This window comes from Dendrobates tinctorius, unplaced genomic scaffold (genome assembly GCF_039654945.1).
Source record: "Dendrobates tinctorius isolate UK_male_01 unplaced genomic scaffold, ASM3965494v1 ptg000382l, whole genome shotgun sequence".
NCBI lineage: Eukaryota > Metazoa > Chordata > Amphibia > Anura > Dendrobatidae > Dendrobates > Dendrobates tinctorius.
In genome coordinates this window covers 1778571-1796971 of record NW_027362048.1, presented here as the reverse complement: position 1 = coordinate 1796971, position 18401 = coordinate 1778571, and the positions used below count along the sequence as shown (strand labels likewise).

At 46.9% G+C, this 18401-nt stretch overlaps 1 protein-coding gene across 1 annotated transcript in view; it reads right to left on the bottom strand.

Annotated features, from left to right (window-relative positions):
* The window catches only part of PRPF19 (pre-mRNA processing factor 19), a 96121-nt gene that overhangs the window by 31670 nt on the left and 46050 nt on the right, over positions 1-18401 (bottom strand). The window contains exons 10-11 of the mRNA XM_073563140.1: positions 8381-8490; positions 8106-8261 (exon numbers count right to left, since the gene is read on the bottom strand). Coding sequence (XP_073419241.1) covers positions 8106-8261; positions 8381-8490 — 266 coding nt within the window. The remainder of the gene's footprint in view (positions 1-8105; positions 8262-8380; positions 8491-18401) is intronic.

Here is an 18401-nt window from a genome sequence, read left to right as displayed (position 1 = left end):
CTCGCAAAATTAGGGGGTCGGCTAATACTCGAGTATATACGGTATACATAGGGCTGTGGATTTGGCCACCCAAACCTCTGACTCCAACTCCACAGCCATGAATGTATACATGTATATATACACATACATATATATCAGTGATGAGATCTCATCTCCCGAGATATTGGTACCGAGATCTCCATCTGCACATGCACCGCCAACCCCAAGCTGCACAAGTTAATTAATGTGGATTTTGTAATTTTTTAAATGCATTAGCAGAATTCTGGATTGCAAGCTGGTTTCTAGTCTGATTTACATGTTTTCATTACATCCTTAAAATATACATTAGATTGAGGTAATAATAATGGGCTTTTTCTGGTTGGGTATTAGGGCAAGCACTCCTGTTATGCTTGTAGTCTTTAACCCCTTCACCCCCAAGGGTGGTTTGCACGTTCATGACCGGGCCAATTTTTACAATTCTGACCACTGTACCTTTATGAGGTCATAACTCTGGAACGCTTCCATGGATCCCGGTGATTCTGACATTGTTTTCTCGTGACATATTGTACTTCATGTTAGTGGTAAAATTTCATTCAAATAACTTGCGTTTATTTGTGAAAAAAATGGAAATTTGGCAAAAATTTTGAAAATTTCGCAATTTTCCAACTTTGAATTTTTATGCCCTTAAATCACAGAGATACGGCACACAAAAAACTTGATAAGTAACATTTCCCACATGTTTACTTTACATCAGCACAATTTTGGAACCAAAATTTTTTTTTGTTAGGAAGTTATAAGGGTTAAAAGTTGACCAGCGATTTCTCATTTTTACAACACCATTTTATTTTTAGGACCACATCACATTTGAAGCCACTTTGAGGGGTCTATATGATAGAAAATACCCAAAAGTGACACCATTCTAAAAACTGAACCCCTTAAGGTGCTCAAAACCACATTCAAGAAGTTTATTAACCCATTAGGTGCGTCACAGGAATTTTTTTGAATATTTAAAAAGAAATGAACATCTAACTTTTTTTCACAAAAAAAATACTTCAGGTTCAATTTTTTTTATTTTACCAAGGGTAACAGGAGAAATTGGACTGCAAAAGTTATTGTGCAATTTGTCCTGAGTACGCTGATACCTGATTTGTGGGGGGGAACGACTGTTTCGGCGCATGGCAGAGCTCAGAATGGCAGGAGCGCCGTTTGACTTTTTCAATGCAAAATTGGCTGGAATTCAGATCGGACGCCATGTCACGTTTGGAGAGTCCCTGATGTACCTAAACAGTGGAAACCCCCTACAAGTGACCCCATTTTGGAAACTAGACCCCCCAAGGAACTTATCTAGATATGTGGTGAGAACTTTGAACCCACAAGGGCTTTACAGAAGTTTATAACGTACAGCGGTACAATTAAAAAAATCATATTTTTTCCACAAAAATGATCTTTTCACCCCAATTTTTATTTTCCCAAGGGTAACAGGACCCTAAAAGTTATTGTGCAATTTGTCCTGAGTACGCTGATACCCCACATGTGGGGGTAAACCACTATTTGGGCGCATGGCAGAGCTCGGAAGGGAAGCAGCGCCATTTGACGTTTTTGGCTGGAATTGAGATCAGACGCCATGTTGCATTTGGAGAGCCCCTGATGTGCCCAAACAGTGGAAACCCCCAATTATAACTCCAACCCTAACCCCAACACACCCCTAACCCTAATCTGAGCCCTAACCCTAGCCCTAGCCCTAAGGCTGTGTGCACACGCTGCGGATTTTGCTGCGGTTCCGCAGCGGTTTTGGCTGCTGCGGACCTGCAGCAGTTTCTGCTGCGGTGTACAGTACCATGATTCCCTATGGGAATCAAAAACCGCAGTGCAGACGGTGCGGAATTTTCCGCGCGGATTATCTGCGGTTTTCAATCCGCAGAAAGAATTGACATGTCAATTCTTTCTGCAGATTCTCCTGCGGTTTACCATCTCCTCTATTGAGTAGATGAAAAACCGCAGGACAAAACTGCAGAGCAATCCGCAGGTAAAACCGCAGGTCTTTTGACCTGTGGTTTCACCTGCGGATTTTACAAAATCCGCGCGGATGAATCCGCACCTAATCCGCAGCGTGTGCACACAGCCTTACCCTAACGGGAAAATGGAGATAAATACTTTTTTTTAGTTTTATTATTTTTCCCTAACTAAGGGGGTGATAACGGGGGGTTTGACTTACTATTTATGGCGGTTTTTATGTTTGGCGGCTGTCACACGCTAAAAGACGCTTTTTATTGTAAAATAGTTTTTGCATCACCACATTTTGAGAGCTATAATTTTTCCGTATTGTGACCCACTGAGTCATGTGAGGTCTTATTTTTTGCGGGACGAGTTGACGTTTTTATTGGTACCATTTTCGGGCACGTGACATTTTTTGATCGCTTTTTATTCCTATTTTTGGGACGCAGAATGAACAAAAACCAGCGTTTCATGAATTTCTTTTGGGGGGGGTGCGTTTACACCGTTCCGCGTGCGGTAAAATTGATAAAGCGGTTTTATTCTTCGGGTCAGTACGGTTACAGCGATACCTCATTTAGGTCGTTTTTTTATGTTTTTGTCGGTTTTATGCAATGAAAACTATTTTATATAAAAAATAATTTTTGCATCGCTTTATTCTGTGAGCTATAACTTTATTTTTTCGCTGATGATGCTGTGTGGTGGCTCGTTTTTTGCGGGACAAGATGACGTTTTCAGCGGTACCATGGATATTTATATGCGTCTTTTTGATCGCGCGTTATTACACTTTTTGTTTGGCGGTATGATAAATCATTATTTTCTGCTTCGTTTTTTATTTATATTTTTTAAGGGGTTCGCTAAAGGGGTTAACTAATGGGACAGTTTTATAGGGCAGGTCGTTACGGACGCGGCGATACCTAATATGTGTACTTTTATTGTTTTGTTTTTTTTATTATTTTCAAAAAATGAATTTATTGGGGAATATTTTTTTTTTTTTTTTTACTAATTTATTTGGCGATTTTTTTAAATTTATTTTTACATTTTTTTTAAATTTTTTTTTTACTTTATTACATAGTCCCAGGTGGGACATCGCTGATCTGTCACATCACAGATCACTGTGACAGATCAGCAATCTGTCACAGGCATTGAAGAAGACTTCCTCTTGCCTGCGCTTTGCAGGCACTGAGGAAGCCAGCTTCCTCAGGTCCCCGAAGGCCCCCGTCGCCATCTTGGATTCGGGGGCCTGGAGGATAGGAGCCCCCCGCAGCAGCGCTGCACATTGCGCTGCCGTGGGGGGCTCAGGGAAGCACGGAGGGAGCCCCCTCCCTGCCGATGCTTCCCTTTAACTCCCGGTACACCGCGATCATGTTTGATCGCGGTGTGCAAGGGGTTAATGTGTCGGGGGCGGTCCGTGACCGCCCCTGACACATAGTGCCGGGTGTCAGCTGTGATAATCAGCTGACAACCGGCCGCGATCAGCGGCGCTCACCACGTGGGCGCCGCTGATCGCGGTAGACGTACTATCCCGTCCACGGTCATACGGGCCCGGGTACCGTGGACGGGATAGTACGTCGGATGTCAGGAAGGGGTTAAAAAAACAATCTAAATAACTAATAGTTAAACTAGGTATGATAACCATGGTAAGAAGACTTCCCTCCGAGATTACACAAACCCCTTTTTTTTATCACTGTACTATCCTATAGGGAAATCTTATCATGGCTTTATCCACCTATATAAAATTAAACAGTTTATTTCTTGTTGGGTTTGGTATAAGGTGCTTTAATACGAGAGGTGATGCATTTTGGTGCAGATTTTATATGCGGATTTCTAAACTAAATTGTGCAGTGTTTCTCATTCATTAATGCATGCATTTTTATTGTGGAAAAGCACCACAAAGCACTGCCAAGTCAGAAGTTTAACTTAAAAATGTGAGGTTTCCATCAAAATTAATGGGCAATATCTTCAGTAAAATGGAGTGTTTCCACAATAGAAAAGGATGGAATTTCCGCATGGTTTCTGTCCACTCTACACAACCAGAGGGAAAAAAAAACCCAAAAAAAACACACAAACAAAAACACAGCAGGTGTAGGTTAGGTTAAAATAATTCTTCCCTTTTTTGGTAAGGGGACAGTCATAATTACTATATTCTTCTACATACAGTAAATGAATTATATTTTTACATAGTGGGAATCCAGAGCAAGCCTTAGAATCACTAAAACCAGTAATGAAGTAAGGCTTGCAAGTGAGACCAAAAGCAATAAAAAAAGGATTTTGGCGTTATGTCAAAAGCAAAAGAAAAGTCAAAGATGCTATAGGATATTTACAGGATGAAAAGGGTGAAGTGTTCAAAAATGATGAGAAGGCTGAATTTTTTAAAATTTGCATTTTGCATCTGTTGTTTTCTAAGAAATCAATTGTAACCTTATCTGATCTACACTGTGCTACTGAAGAAATAAAAGAATCCACACTATCTATAAACAGAGATGGTTAGGGAACACAGCCAATTTAAATGAATTTAAATCTCCTGGTCCAGATGAATTACATCCTAGGGTACTTAAAGAGTTAGCAGAAGAAATTGTAGATCACTAGCCAGAATCTTCGAAAAATCCTGAAGAACAGGAGAAGTCCCAGAGGGGAAAATGTTGTCCCCCATCTTCAAAAAAAGAAGATGGAACCAGGAAATTTACAGACAGTGAGCCTCCCTGCTATACTAGGAACGATCTATGAACAAATTATTAAACTGCACGTATGCAAGTACTTGGATAACAATAGAGTAATTAACCAGAGCCAGCATGTGTTTTGTACCAAATAAGTCATGCCAGACTAATCTACCGTATGCATTTGTGTATAAGCCGACCCCCCTAAATTTGCCACAAAAAAAATGGGAAAACTTATTGACTCGCGTATAAGCCTAGGATGGAAAATGCAGCAGCTACTGGTAAATTTCAAAAATAAAAATAGATACCAGTAAAAGTAAAATTAATTGCGACATCATTTTTGAATATCCATATTGAATCAGGAGCCCCATATAATGCTCCATACAGTCCATGATGGCCCCATAAGATGCTCCGTACAAAATACGCCACATATAATGCTGCACAAAAGATAATAATGCCCCCATAAGTTGCTCCATAGAACATGCCCCATAAGATATTCCATAGAATATGCCCCATAAGATATTCCATAGATTATGCCCACATAAAATGCTCCATAGATTATGCCCCATATGCTGCTCCCTCCATAGATTATGCCCCATATGCTGCCCCATAGATTATGCCCCAATATATCGCTGCTGCAAATAAAAAAAAAATGACACTCACCTCTCGTCGCTGGGGGGCCCGGTGCCAGTGTCCTGAGCAGGCAGTGACAGGTTCTGATGTCACTGCTGGCTCAGGGCCCCGGCACTGGCGATATTTACTACTCCCCGCTCCATGGCTGCGCGTCGCTCTGTCTGCCGAGTCCCTCCATCAGTGACGTTCAGGCAGAGGGCGCGGCGCGCACTAACTACGTCACTGCGCCCTCTGACCTGAACATCACAGACAGAGGACGCAGAGGAGAGGACAGCAGCACGCAGCGATGGACCGGGGACAGGTGAATATAGCTTATACTTACCCCCTCCTGGCGCGGTCTCTGCAGCCTCGCTTCTCCCGGTCTCAGGCTCCTTCCTTCAGCGGTCACGTGGTACCGTTCATTAAAGTCAATATGCACATATTCATGACTTTAATGAGCGGTACCATGTGACCGCTGAAGGAAGGAGCCCAAGACCAGGAGAAGCAGGGGGGCTGCAGAGACTGCGCCAGGAGGGGGTAAGTATGACCTGACACCCCTGCCGACCCCCTGGTATATGACGTATAAGCAGAGAGGGGGACTTTCAGCCCAAAAAAATGGGCTGAAAATCTCGGCTTATACGCGAGTATATACGGTAATTTACTTTTACAATTGAATCACTGACTGGTTGGATCAGGGAAATGCGGTAGATATAGTATATCTCTACTTCAGCAAAAAACATTTGATAAAGTATCTCATACTATCCCTATTTAAAAAAAAAAAAAAATGACCAAGTATGGGATTGACAAGGGTACGGTTAGGTGGAGTTATAAGTGGCCCAGTGATCTACTCAAACAGTGGTAATAAATGGTTGCACATCGAATTGGAAGAGTGTTTTTAATGGGGGTACCACAAGGCACTATCCTGGCCCCAGTGCTGTTCAACATTTTTATAAATGATCTAGAAAAGGGCACTGAAGGTAAACTAATCAAATTTGCAGACCATGCAAAGCTAGAAAAGGTAACTAAAGGCCTCGTCACACAGCGAGATCGCTGATTTTGTGATGCATCAGCGATCTCGCAAGCAATCTCGCTGTGTGTGACACGTATCAGCGACCGCCCCCCCCCCAAGCCGGGTATCGCTGATCGCGCATGAATGTCCTGGGCCGTTTTTTAATCGTTAGTCTCCCGCTGGCCAGCAAGCATCGCTGCGTGTGGCAGCAGGAGAGCAACAATCAGCGAGCTCCCAGCGCTGTAAGCAGACGCTGGGAGCTGGTATCCAAGTTAAATATTGGGTAACTAAGCGCGCGCGTTGCTTAGTTACCCGCTGTGTACTTGGATACCTGCATGCTGGCGCTGGGAGCTGGTATCCAAGGTATTTACCTTGGATACCAGCGTCCTCGCTGGTCCCGATCACTGGTGAAATCTGCCTGTTTGGCAGCTCACCAGCGATCATGTCAAGGTTGTATCGTTGTCGGGATCGCTGGTGCATCGTTTAGTGTGACACGGCACCTAAACACTACAGAAAACAGAGAAAGGATTCAGAAGGATCTAGATAAGCTTGAACAATGGACAGCAACTAATAGAATGACATTAAAAAAGGGAGAAATGCAAGATTCTACATCTGGGCAAGTAAAACAAAAATTACATCTACGGAACTGGAGGAATAGAACTAAGGAACAGCATAAGGAACAGCATGTGTGAAAAGACTTGGGTATACCAAGATCACATACTGCATGAGTCAACAGTGTGATATAGCAACAAAAAAGCCAACACAGTTCTAGGATGTATTAAGAGAAACAGTCTCGATCACGTGAATTATCTCCCTCTACTCCTCCTTGGTCAGGCCTCATCTGAAATACTGCATCCAGATCTAGGCACCACATTTTAAAAAAAGATATTGAAAAACTAGAGCAAGTTCAGACAAGAGCTACCAGGATGGTGAGTGGACTGAAAAGTATATCCAACAAGGAACTGTTGAAGGATCTGGAAATGTTTAGCTTGAAGAAAAGGCTAAGGGTCCCGTTACACGCTTCAATGTCCCAGCGATCCCACCAACGATCCGACATGGATGGGCTCGCTGGGACATAGTTAGCTGATCGCTGGTAAGCTGTGTCAGACTCACCAGCGATCAGGACCAGCCAGCAAGCTGGTATCCAAGGTAAACAGCGGGTATCTAAGAGCCGCGCGGCTCTTAGTTACCCTCTGTTTACCCTGGATACCAGCTCCCAGTCACTGATCATTGGTCTCTTGCTGTCACACGCAGCAATGTGTGCTGCCCAGCGGGAGACCAACGATAGAATTATGGCCCAGACCATTAGGCAATGATTAACGATCAGCCAACTGATCGTTGCTACATGTCACACGCAACGATGTTGTTCCGACAAACTGGTGAGGTTGCAACGATATCGTTCACAATATCGTTGTAACGGGGCCTTAACAGGAGACTTAATAGCTGTCCACAAATACCTGAAAGGATGTCACAGTGTAAATGGATCATCATTATTCTCATTTGAACATGGAAACACAAGACGCAATGGAATAAAACTGAAAGGGAGAAGTTACATATTAGAAAAAACTTTTTGACAGTGAGGGTGATCAATGAGTGGAACAGGCTGCCATGAGAGGTGGCGAGCTCTCTGTCAATGAAGCCTTCAAACAGAGACTGGACAGACATCTGTCTGGGATGGTTTAGCGAACCCTGCATTGAGCAGGGGTGTGACACGATGACCCTGGAGGTCTCTTCCAGCTCTAACATTCTATGATTTTATGATAGTGGGATAGATTGAGGTTAGAATGGCCCATCAGCTGTAAGATTTTGAAAATAAGGCTTCCATCAGCAAAATAAAAACCTCAAAAAGATATTACCTGGTCATCTGAGCAGCTCAAAAGGTAGTCTCCAGTTGCATGCAGACTCAGACCAGTGACTGCTCCTTCATGGGCTTTTAGCACTTGAACACAGGAGGACTCTGGCACGGACCAGACACGTATTGTCGAGTCAGGTGAGGCCGAAAACACCAACTCCTAAGAAATATGATTCAACATACGCAGGAAGCTAGTCACATATATTGCAAACTAATATACTTCTCACTGCACCGGATCAGAATAGATCAAGGTGTTAATTTAATGTCAAGGCTCCTTACCTGGGAAGGATGAAAGACAACATTGGTGACTTTCTTAGCGTGGCCTTTAAGAGTTGCAAGGATCTGCTGAGAAGAAGCATCAAACACCACAACACTCTTATCAGCCCCACCTGTAGAAAAAAAAAAAATATATGTATCTAACTTTGCAGTATAATTTAACAAAACGATTTATATAATGACAATGTAATTAGACGTATACAAAGCATTTAACCTTTGTTTTTTGGAGCGGCCCGGATAGAAGTAGAGTAATGTCACACAACACTGAGGTCATGGTGGCGCACTGCATCTAATGATATTCAATTGTCTCACATTATGAAGTACCGTGACTGCAGCACAAAATTACCAATGTTTCTACATGTACTGAATTTTCTGTCACTGGTCAAAAATGGCACGATATTCATTTGCTATAAACTTCAATGCAAGTTGCATGCAATTACACGAGCCGCTGTGCTCAGTGATTGGTTGCTGGGGGGTTCATTTACTACTTTTTTTTTTATTTTGAGCACTGTAGACCCCATCAGCGATCAAAATGAACCAATAGGAAAAAATCTCCCATTGTTGCCGGGTGCAGGCCGGCAGATGTCGGTGGGCGCACTATGCATGCGCCCACCATTTTCTCCTGGAAGACAACGCTGGCCGCCTGGGGGACTTCAAGGGGGTATGCATGGACACCAGAGGTACCAGAGGGGGGGTTGGGGATGATGGGAAGGTGATTGGGGAACCCTACTTCTCTCTCCTCTGAGGTGCGATCACATCAGAGGAGAAATCAAATGGAAAAATCAGACTTTTTTGTGGTCCCCGTTATACCATTAATTACAGCGATCACAACACCGGGGGCTGGTAAAAACCAACCCGAATCATGTTCTCTGGGCTAGCCGAGATCCCGGAGAAATCCCAACGCTGGGGGCACTGTAATCTTAAACCTCAGCGCCATTAAATAGTAGCATTGTGGTTTAAGTACCCTTAACTGCCGTCGTTAAAAGGCGTATCAGCAGTCGTTAAGGGGTTAATACTACATCTATATCTCATGTTCTGATGTCATACGCCTTCCTTCCTACATAAACATAACTCTACCGTCCCTACTTGTTGTTGGAGATGCGAGAAATAAAAGGTGACCTACCCCATTTGTTTTGGTTATGCCTAAATATCAAATATACAAGGTTTCTGGAAAAATGTTAGGTCCCTGATCTCCAGGTCCCCTTGGGTCCAAAAACAGGATTTTTGGGTTGCTTACCGTAAAATCTGTTTCTCGGAGCCTTCATTGGGGGACACAGAGACCATGGGTGTATGCTGCTGCCACTAGGAGGCTGACACTATGCACAAAAAAAGGTTAGCTCCTCCTCCGCAGTGTACACCCCACCGACCGGCAGGGAATTCCTCAGTTAGTGAGAAAGCAGTAGGAGAAGTAACAGAATAGATTGAAAACAGAACAACTCAACTGTAACCAAATCAACCAAAGTAAGAACAGGAATTGTAGAACATGGGAGGGTGCTGTGTCGCCCAATGAAGGCTCCGAGAAACAGATTTTACGGTAAGCAACCCAAAAATCCTGTTTTCTCGTTCGCCTTATTGGGGGACACAGACTATGGGACGTCCCAAAGCAGTCCCTGGGGTGGGAAACAAACTTCCATCAGGCCAGTGGACTCACCACCGCTGCCTGCAGAATCCTTCTACCTAGGCTGGCGTCCGCCAAAGCGTAGGTGTGGACCATGTAGAATTTCACAAACGTGTGAATCGAAGACCAGGTTGCCGCTTTGCAAAGCTGCAGCGCGGAGGCTCTGTGACGTACCGCCCAGGAAGCACCCACTGCCCGGGTAGAGTGCGCTCTGATCCCCGGAGGGGCCACTCGATGCTTAACCCGGTAGGCCTCCAAAATTGCAGATCTGATCCAGCGAGCAATAGTAGCTTTGGAAGCCGGGTGACCTTTCCGCGCCCCATCTGGAATGACGAAAAGAGAGTCTGTCTTTCGCAAGGAAGACGTCCTAGACAGACTCTCATCGCCCTGACCAGATCCAGCTTGTTCAGGGACCGCTCCCGAGGATGAGTTGGATTCTGACAGAAGGACGGCAGAACAATATCCTCATTGAGGTGAAAGGAGGACACCACCTTCGGAAGAAAAGAGGGCGGAGGCCGCAGAACTACCTTGTCCTGGTGAAGTACCAGAAAAGGAGAGCGGCAAGAAAGAGCCGCCAATTCCGAAACGCGCCGGATGGAGGTGATGGCCACCAGAAAGGCTACCTTCCAGGAGAGAAGGGAAAGGGAGACTTCTTTGAGCGGTTCAAAGGGAGAACCTTGCAGAACCTCAAGAACCAGATTAAGATCCCATGGATCCACGGGCGCTCGATACGGAGGAGCCGTGTGAGCCACGCCCTGAAGAAAGGTTTTGACCTGAGGGCGCGAGGCCAAAGTCTTCTGAAATAAAATGGACAGCACCAAAACTTGACCCTTCAAGGAACTGAGAGCAAGCCCCGCATCCAGCCCTGCCTGAAGAAATGCCGGAACGGAAGGGAGCGAAAAGCACATAGGCGCAATGTTATTGGCCTCACACCAAGTGAAATAGGCCTTCCAAATACGGTAGTAAACTTTGGAAGATGATGTCTTCCTGGCTCGGATCATGGTATGAATTACACGACCGGAGAATCCTGCTCATTTCAAAACCTCGGTCTCAACAGCCACGCTGTTAAATTGAGCGGCCGAGAATTGGGGTGGCAAATCGGACCTTGAGAAAGCAGATCTGCCCTGTCTGGAAGCTTCCAGGGGGCGTCCGCGAGAAGGTTGACAATGTCCGCGAACCAATACCTTCTGGGCCAATTTGGGGAGATGAGAATGACTGGAATTCTTTCTGCTTTGATCTTCAACAGCTTGGGAAGAAGAGGCAGGGGAGGAAACAGGTAGGGGAGCTCGAACTGCGACCAAGGAATGGCCAGAGCGTCGGCGCCCACTGCGAGAGGATCTCGAGCTCTGGATACAAACTGTGGGACCTTCCTGTTGAGGCGGGAAGCTAGCAGATCCCCAACGACTGCAGAGCTGAAGAAAAACCTCCGGATGTAGGGACCACTCTCCTGCCGCGAGACCCTCGCGGCTGAGAAAGTTGGCGGCCCAGTTGTCTACGCCGGGAATGTGTACCGCGGAGATTGTCGGTACCGAAATCTCTGCCCACTGAAGGATCTTGGACACTTCTGCCAGGGCTGAGACACTCCGTGTCCCTCCTTGGCGGTTGACATATGCCACCGCTGTGGCATTGTCTGTCTGAATCCGGACTGGCAGGCCCCTGAGGAGCCTCTCCCAGTGGACGAGAGCCAGATGGATCGCTCGTATCTCTAGGACGTTGATTGTCAGGGCTGATTCCTGAGTCGACCAACGACCCTGAACAGTGTGATGGCAGAACACTGCACCCCAGCCGAGGAGGCTGGCATCCGTTGTTACAATCTGCCAGTGAATGTGAAGAAAAGACCGACCCAAGTTGATAAGAGGTGACGTCAACCACCAGTTGAGTGACCGCTTGACCCGGCATGAAAGACGTACAGGGCGATCCAGGGACAGAGCAGACCTGTTCCACCGCGACAGAATGGCGTGCTGGAGAGGTCTGGCGTGAAATTGGGCAAAGGGAACTGCCTCTATCGCCGCCACCATCTTTCCCAGGACCCTCATAGCTGTTCGGAGGGACGGAAATAGTGTGGTCTGCAGCGATCGTACATCCTGCTGCAGGGAAAGAACAGTAGGCCCAGAAACACAAGACGTTGAGAAGGAATCAGACAAGACTTTTTCCTGTTGACGATCCACCCGAAATTGGAAAGGGTGTCTAGGACGATCGTCAAACTTAGGCGAGCCTGTTGAAAAGAGGAAGCTTTTATCAGAATATCGTCGAGGTACGGAAAAAGAACGAGACCTCTGATCCTCAACAAGGCCATCAGCACAGCCATGATCTTCGTGAAGACTCTGGGTGTGGTGGCGAGACCGAAGGGCAGCGCGACGAACTGGTAATGTTCCTGGCGAATCGCAAACCGCAGGAACTTCTGATGTCCGGAGAATATGGGAACATGTAGATAGGCATCTTGGATGTCTATTGAACACATGAATTCCTGCTCCTCCATGGAAGCAATTACCGAACGAACCGACTCCATCCGGAAGTGGCGAAGGCGTACTCTCTTGTTGAGAAGCTTGAGATCCAAGATAAGTCGGACCGCCCCGCCTTTTTTCGGCACCACAAAAAGGTTTGAATAAAATCCTGTGAACCACTCCGAGACGGGAACGGGCACAATCACCCCGGAACTGAGGAGAGAGGTGATGGCCGTAAAGAACCCCGGAATCAAGGCTGGATCCTTTGGAGGACGGGATTCGAAGAAACGATTCGGTGGAAGAGAAAAACTCTATCTTGTATCCTGATGATACAACGTCCCTGACCCAAGCGTCCTCTACTGAGGCCAGCCAAACCTCCCTGAAGAAGAGAAGTCGACCTCCCAATCGGAAGGGACCCTCGGGAGTTCGACGATAGTCATGCAGATGTAGACCGTCCAGACCTGGATCTGGATGGTCTGCCCTGGGAAGAGTGGGAACGCCAGGAAGGAGTGGGTCTGAAGGAAACTTTCTATCTTGGCGCGCCTGCGGTCTTTGTTGGTTGGATGGGTTCTCCGCCATATTGAAACGGCGGAAAGCCCGAAAGGGTCGAAACTGACGCCTTAGTGGAGGTCTGCGAGGCTTAGACTGAGGGAGAAGGGAACTCGTGCCTCCGGTGGCGTCCTTAATAATCTGGTCCAATTGGGATCCAAAGAGGCGTACTCCATGAAAAGGCAGATTAGTAAGAGACTTCTTAGAAGACAAGTCCGCCTGCCAGGCCTTGAGCCAAATTGTATGTCGGATTGCCACAACGTTGCTTGCCGCCTGAACCGCGCAGGATGCGGCATCCAAAGAAGCACAAAGCAAATAATCCCCCGCATGGGAAATCTGATTGGCGACATCGGCCAATCGCTCTGGTTGTGCTTTATCTAGGATGCCCTGACGAAGATCCTCTGCCCAAGTCGCTATGGCTTTTGCTGCCCAAGACGAAGCAAAGCTTGGACATACCGCCGCTGAAGCCGCTTCGAAGGCGGACTTAGCTAGGGATTCTATAATCCTATCATTAGAATCCTTTAGAGCCGCCACGCCTGAAAGCGGGAGAACCGTGTTATTAGAAAGTCTGGACACGGGCGGGTCCACCGAGGGAGAAGCAGCCCAGTTGTCCGTGAGCTCTTTAGCAAACGGGTACAGTACGCCGAGACGCTTTCCTCTTTGAAAGAGTCGGATCTTGTCATTCCCTGGTAAAAATCTTTCCAAACTCGGAATGGAAAGAAAATACCCTGGAGGGTGTTTCCGCCCGTCTGAACGAAACCTCCTGATCTGAGGATTTCGCAGGGGGGTCAGCAATCTCGAAGGTCTGGTGAATCGCTGCAATGAGGTTCTGCACCGTAACCTTCATGTTCGCATCCTGGTCCGAATCCAGCTCTAAAATCCCCTCAGAAGACCTATCCGAGAATGCTTCACCTGACTCGGGAGAGGAGGCCCGGGAAGGAGGCTGCTGAGACGGACTATGCGGTGAGATGGGACGAGGGGAGGATTCCGGCTGGAGATCCTGCCTGGGTCTTTGGCGACTAACGCTGGCTGACTCAGACGGAATCTCTTGAGGCCTGCTGGACCTTGCAGAAGTGTCCAGGGGCAACTTATCCAGAGCGGCTACCAGGGACTGAGACACCCTGGTGAGGTCTGCCACTGATTGAGAAAGATGAAGCCCAGCCAGGCATGGGGGGTTCACTCTCACATGGGGCCATAGATGGCTCATGGGCGGCGTCAGGCTAAATTGGATTGCTACAGTCCAGGCAGAGGGGAGTGGACTGACCTGAGGGAAGTTTGGATTGCAAGAAGATCACGCAAAGTACTTGACTAGAGTGCAGGGGGGAGCCGTAGAGCGGGCACGATCAGATTTAAAGTTAGCCATAGTGATAACTGAGGTAGTGCCGGAAGGTTGGGGGACAGAAGGCAGAGGAGGGTGTCAGTCTGCAGATGCAGCCCTACTCACAGTCTGGTGTCCCCAGAGACAATGCTATCCGGCTTGTCTGCAGGTCAGAGCGAAATCGGGCTGACGGGCCCAGAGAGCGATATCCGGCTGACAGAACGGCGTCCGGCTGACAGGATGGGAAGATGGCGACCGCCTGAGAGGAATGGGAGAACGCGCGCTTCCAGGGGAAGAAGGGCGGCGTTAACTGCCAGGCTGAAGGAGGCACCGCCCGCTCGCTAAGAATAGGCTGTGGTGCAAGAAGGAGGCGGTGGGAGGGCCTGGAACGGGCGGGAGAGAAGCCCGCTTAGAAGAAAGGGGCAGGAGGCGTGGACGCGACGCAGAAGGCCTGAAATGAAGCCGGGGCCTAAATTAATAGCGGCGGCCGCCTGTCAGCGCGGAGGTCCCGCAGCGCTGCCGCGGCAACCGCTCTGCAGAGCGCCGTTGCCATCTGCTGGGCCCAGGACTGAAGGCGGGGGGAAAAACGCCGGGCAAGGCCCCTTCTGACGCCAGGGCCAGGAGTAATTGCGGCGGCCGCAGTGGCCGCTTTGAATAAGATTGGAGCCGCCGAGATGCCCATCTAGGGATGAGGAGGACGTGACTCGACCCCCATACTTACCTCCGTCTGGCAATCAATAAAGGTACCTCAATATCCCACGCTGTCTGTCTTCTGTAGTGTCCGCGTCTCATCCAGACCGACAGGCTCTGGTGGGCGAGTGGGTGGGAGACGGGGAGCGAGGACCATCTGGATCGCTGGCACGCATCCGTGCTGAGCTCTTGGTCCCGCCGTAGAGACCTATGAGGATACGGGGAGGCAGTACATGCCGTACTCCTAGTCTCTTTGTGGGAGTACAGCTGTGACTCTACACACTGTATCCCTCCAGAACCTGAAAAGGAACGACGCACATCGAGGTAGATATGGGTCTAATGAAAGACCCGTGTCCACCTCCTACTGACACTAAGCTAAACTGAGGAATTCCCTGCCGGTCGGTGGGGTGTACACTGCGGAGGAGGAGCTAACTTTTTTTGTGCATAGTGTCAGCCTCCTAGTGGCAGCAGCATACACCGATGGTCTCTGTGTCCCCCAATAAGGAGAACGAGAAATGTATTTACTCAATATACCACCATTTCAACTAGGTTGTAAAAAGTTAAAAAGCTTCTATTACACATAATGGCTACCAGAGTTTTGATAGCCTGTAAGTGGAAGTTGGTTCATCTCCATCAAATACTGAACTTCAGCTGCGAATACAAAATATCTGTGGTGTGGAATACCTTACATCTAAGCTGAATAACACTAGAGCATTTCAACGCAGTTTAGACACTTTGGGACACGTACTGGGTTCAGAGAGACTATTAAGGTAAGTGTACTGGCAATTAGTGTCATGAGTCATAAGTATGGTTTTCATCTCTTCCCTCCTTACCTTCGGTCTCAGTTTTTGTTTAATCAACATACTGAATAAACTATATCTATCATCATGATCACACCGATCTGACGGGTCTGATTCCGCAGTAATTTTTACAGCACAAAAACAAAGCCCCAAAAAGAAAACAATTGATGAATTGAGATTTGTTTTTCACCACTTAAATCACACTTTCAATGTTTTCTTTGTCAGTACATAACATAATAAAATGAATGCAGTCAAAGCAATAAGTCAAAAATTAAAACGTTATGGCTCTTGAAAAAAAGAGGATTAAAGTAAACCAGTCATGTGAAAACACACTACTAATCTGCAGATATGGGGGTTAATCTGCAGGCCAATAGCTTGCTGAACCTGACCAGCACAGGCACTTCAACCCACTGATGCCAGAAGGAAATTAGCTTTATTCCACCCAACAACGTTCAGGTTCTAGGCATATGGGTTGCGCCGATTCAGTCACTGCACAGTGTATAGAGGAAGCTGTAACCAAGCCCCCGACACTGACTGACAGCGGCTCAGCGATTGGGATGGCTGTCAGGTTCAGAACGCTATTAACCTGAAAATTAACCCCATATCTGCAAGTTTATAGCATTTTTTTCAAATTACTTTCCCTTTTATAAAAATAAAAAAGTGCAAAAATAGAAAATTGCTGTCATGAAATGGTTAATACGATAGTTCAATGAATGCAGCGGTGGGTTTCCAAAATTATTAAACTGAGCTTCAGTACCAAGACAAGTTATCAAACTTAAGGTTATTCAGTTTGCTGTTGAACAGCCACGAGACATGCAGCATCGGCGACTCGAACATATTTTTCGAGCACACCAAAGACACTCTCTTAGGGCACCGTTACACCTAGCGATGCACCAGCGATCGCGACCAGCGATATGACACGGTCAGGATCGCTGGTGCATCGCTAGGTGGTCGCTAGTGAGCTGCCACACAGGCAGATCTCACCAGCGACATCGCTGGGGACGGGGATCGCTACTTACCTGTCAGACGAGGGGATCCTGCGTCCTCCCGCCCGGCTCCACGTGTCGCTCGTCGGCGCCACAGGAAGCGCCGCAGGAAGTGACCGACGAGGAATGGTCCAGCAGCTTCTCGCTCGATCAGCGATAACCAGTGGGGGAGCCGGTCGGAGGCAAGTATCACATGCAGCGATATCGCTAGCAATATCGCTGTAACGTCACAAAATCGGTGACTTTACAGCGATAGTGCTAGCGATATCGCAGTGTGTAACGGGGGCTTTAGAACCCGAGCATGCTAGGATAACACCTTATCAGAGCACGTTTACTCATCACTACTTCTAGTCTTTGTTGGTTCAATGGCTCTATAATCCTTTGAGGGCACAGTGCATCCCTTTAGCTAAGCCAGTGTTCAAGACTTTTTCACTTGAAACGCATATGGCAATATTTCTTATACACACCACCAGATAGTATATGTTTTGTCATCTGATATGTCCACCTTTTTGTCTTTTCTACAAGTTTTAAAAGGATTTGCCAATAAAGTTTGTTGAATTTAATTAATTGCCCGGTGTGTTGCGCTGGATCCCCTTCCATTTCCTCACAGTAGTACAATGCAGGATGTACTATAGATTTTTTTCAGAAGAATTTGGGAAAGTTATGAAATTGTCTGAAAATCTCTGTTCTTGTTCTTGGCTTTTAGCTGAGATGAATCTGTGCTGCCCTTTATGTACATGCTCAGTAGTGATCAGTGCTGTGGAGTCAGGCAAGTGTCCTATAAATGTCTGTTCTGTCCCTGATCTTGGTTTTTAGCCAAGATGAATCTGTGTTGCTCTTTATATACATGCTCAGTAGTGACCAGTGCTGTGGAGTCAGGGACATGTCCTATAAATGTCTGTTCTGTCCCTGATCTCGGCTTTTAGTTGAGATGAATCTGTGCTGCTCTTTATATACATGCTCAGTAGTGACCAGTGCTGTGGAGTCAGGGAAATGTCCTATAAATGTCTGTCCTGTCCCTGATCTCAGCTCTTATGAGATGAATCTGTGCTGCACTTTATGTACATGCTCAGTAGTGATCAGTGCTGTGGAGTCAGGCAAGTGTCCTATAAATGTCTGTTCTGTCCCTGATCTCGGCTTTTAGTTGAGATGTATCTGTGCTGCCCTTTATGTACATGCTCAGTAGTGAGGCAGTGCTGTGGAGTCAGGGAAATGTCCTATAAATGTCTGTTCTGTCCCTGATCTCAGCTTTTAGTTGAGATGAATTTATGCTGCCCTTTATGTACATGCTCAGTAGTGACCAGTGCTGTGGAGTCAGGGAAATGTCCTATAAATGTCTGTTCTGTCCCTGATCTCGGCTTTTAGTTGAGATGTATCTGTGCTGCCCTTTATGTACATGCTCAGTAGTGAGGCAGTGCTGTGGAGTCAGGGAAATGTCCTATAAATGTCTGTACTGCCCCTGATCTCGGCTCTTAGTTGAGATGAATCTGTGCTGCATGTTATGTACATGCTCAATAGTGATCAGTGCTGTGGAGTCAGGAGTCAGGGAAACGTCCTATAAATGTCTGTTCTGTCCCTGATCTCGGCTTTTAGAGGAGATGAATCTGTGCTGTGGAGTG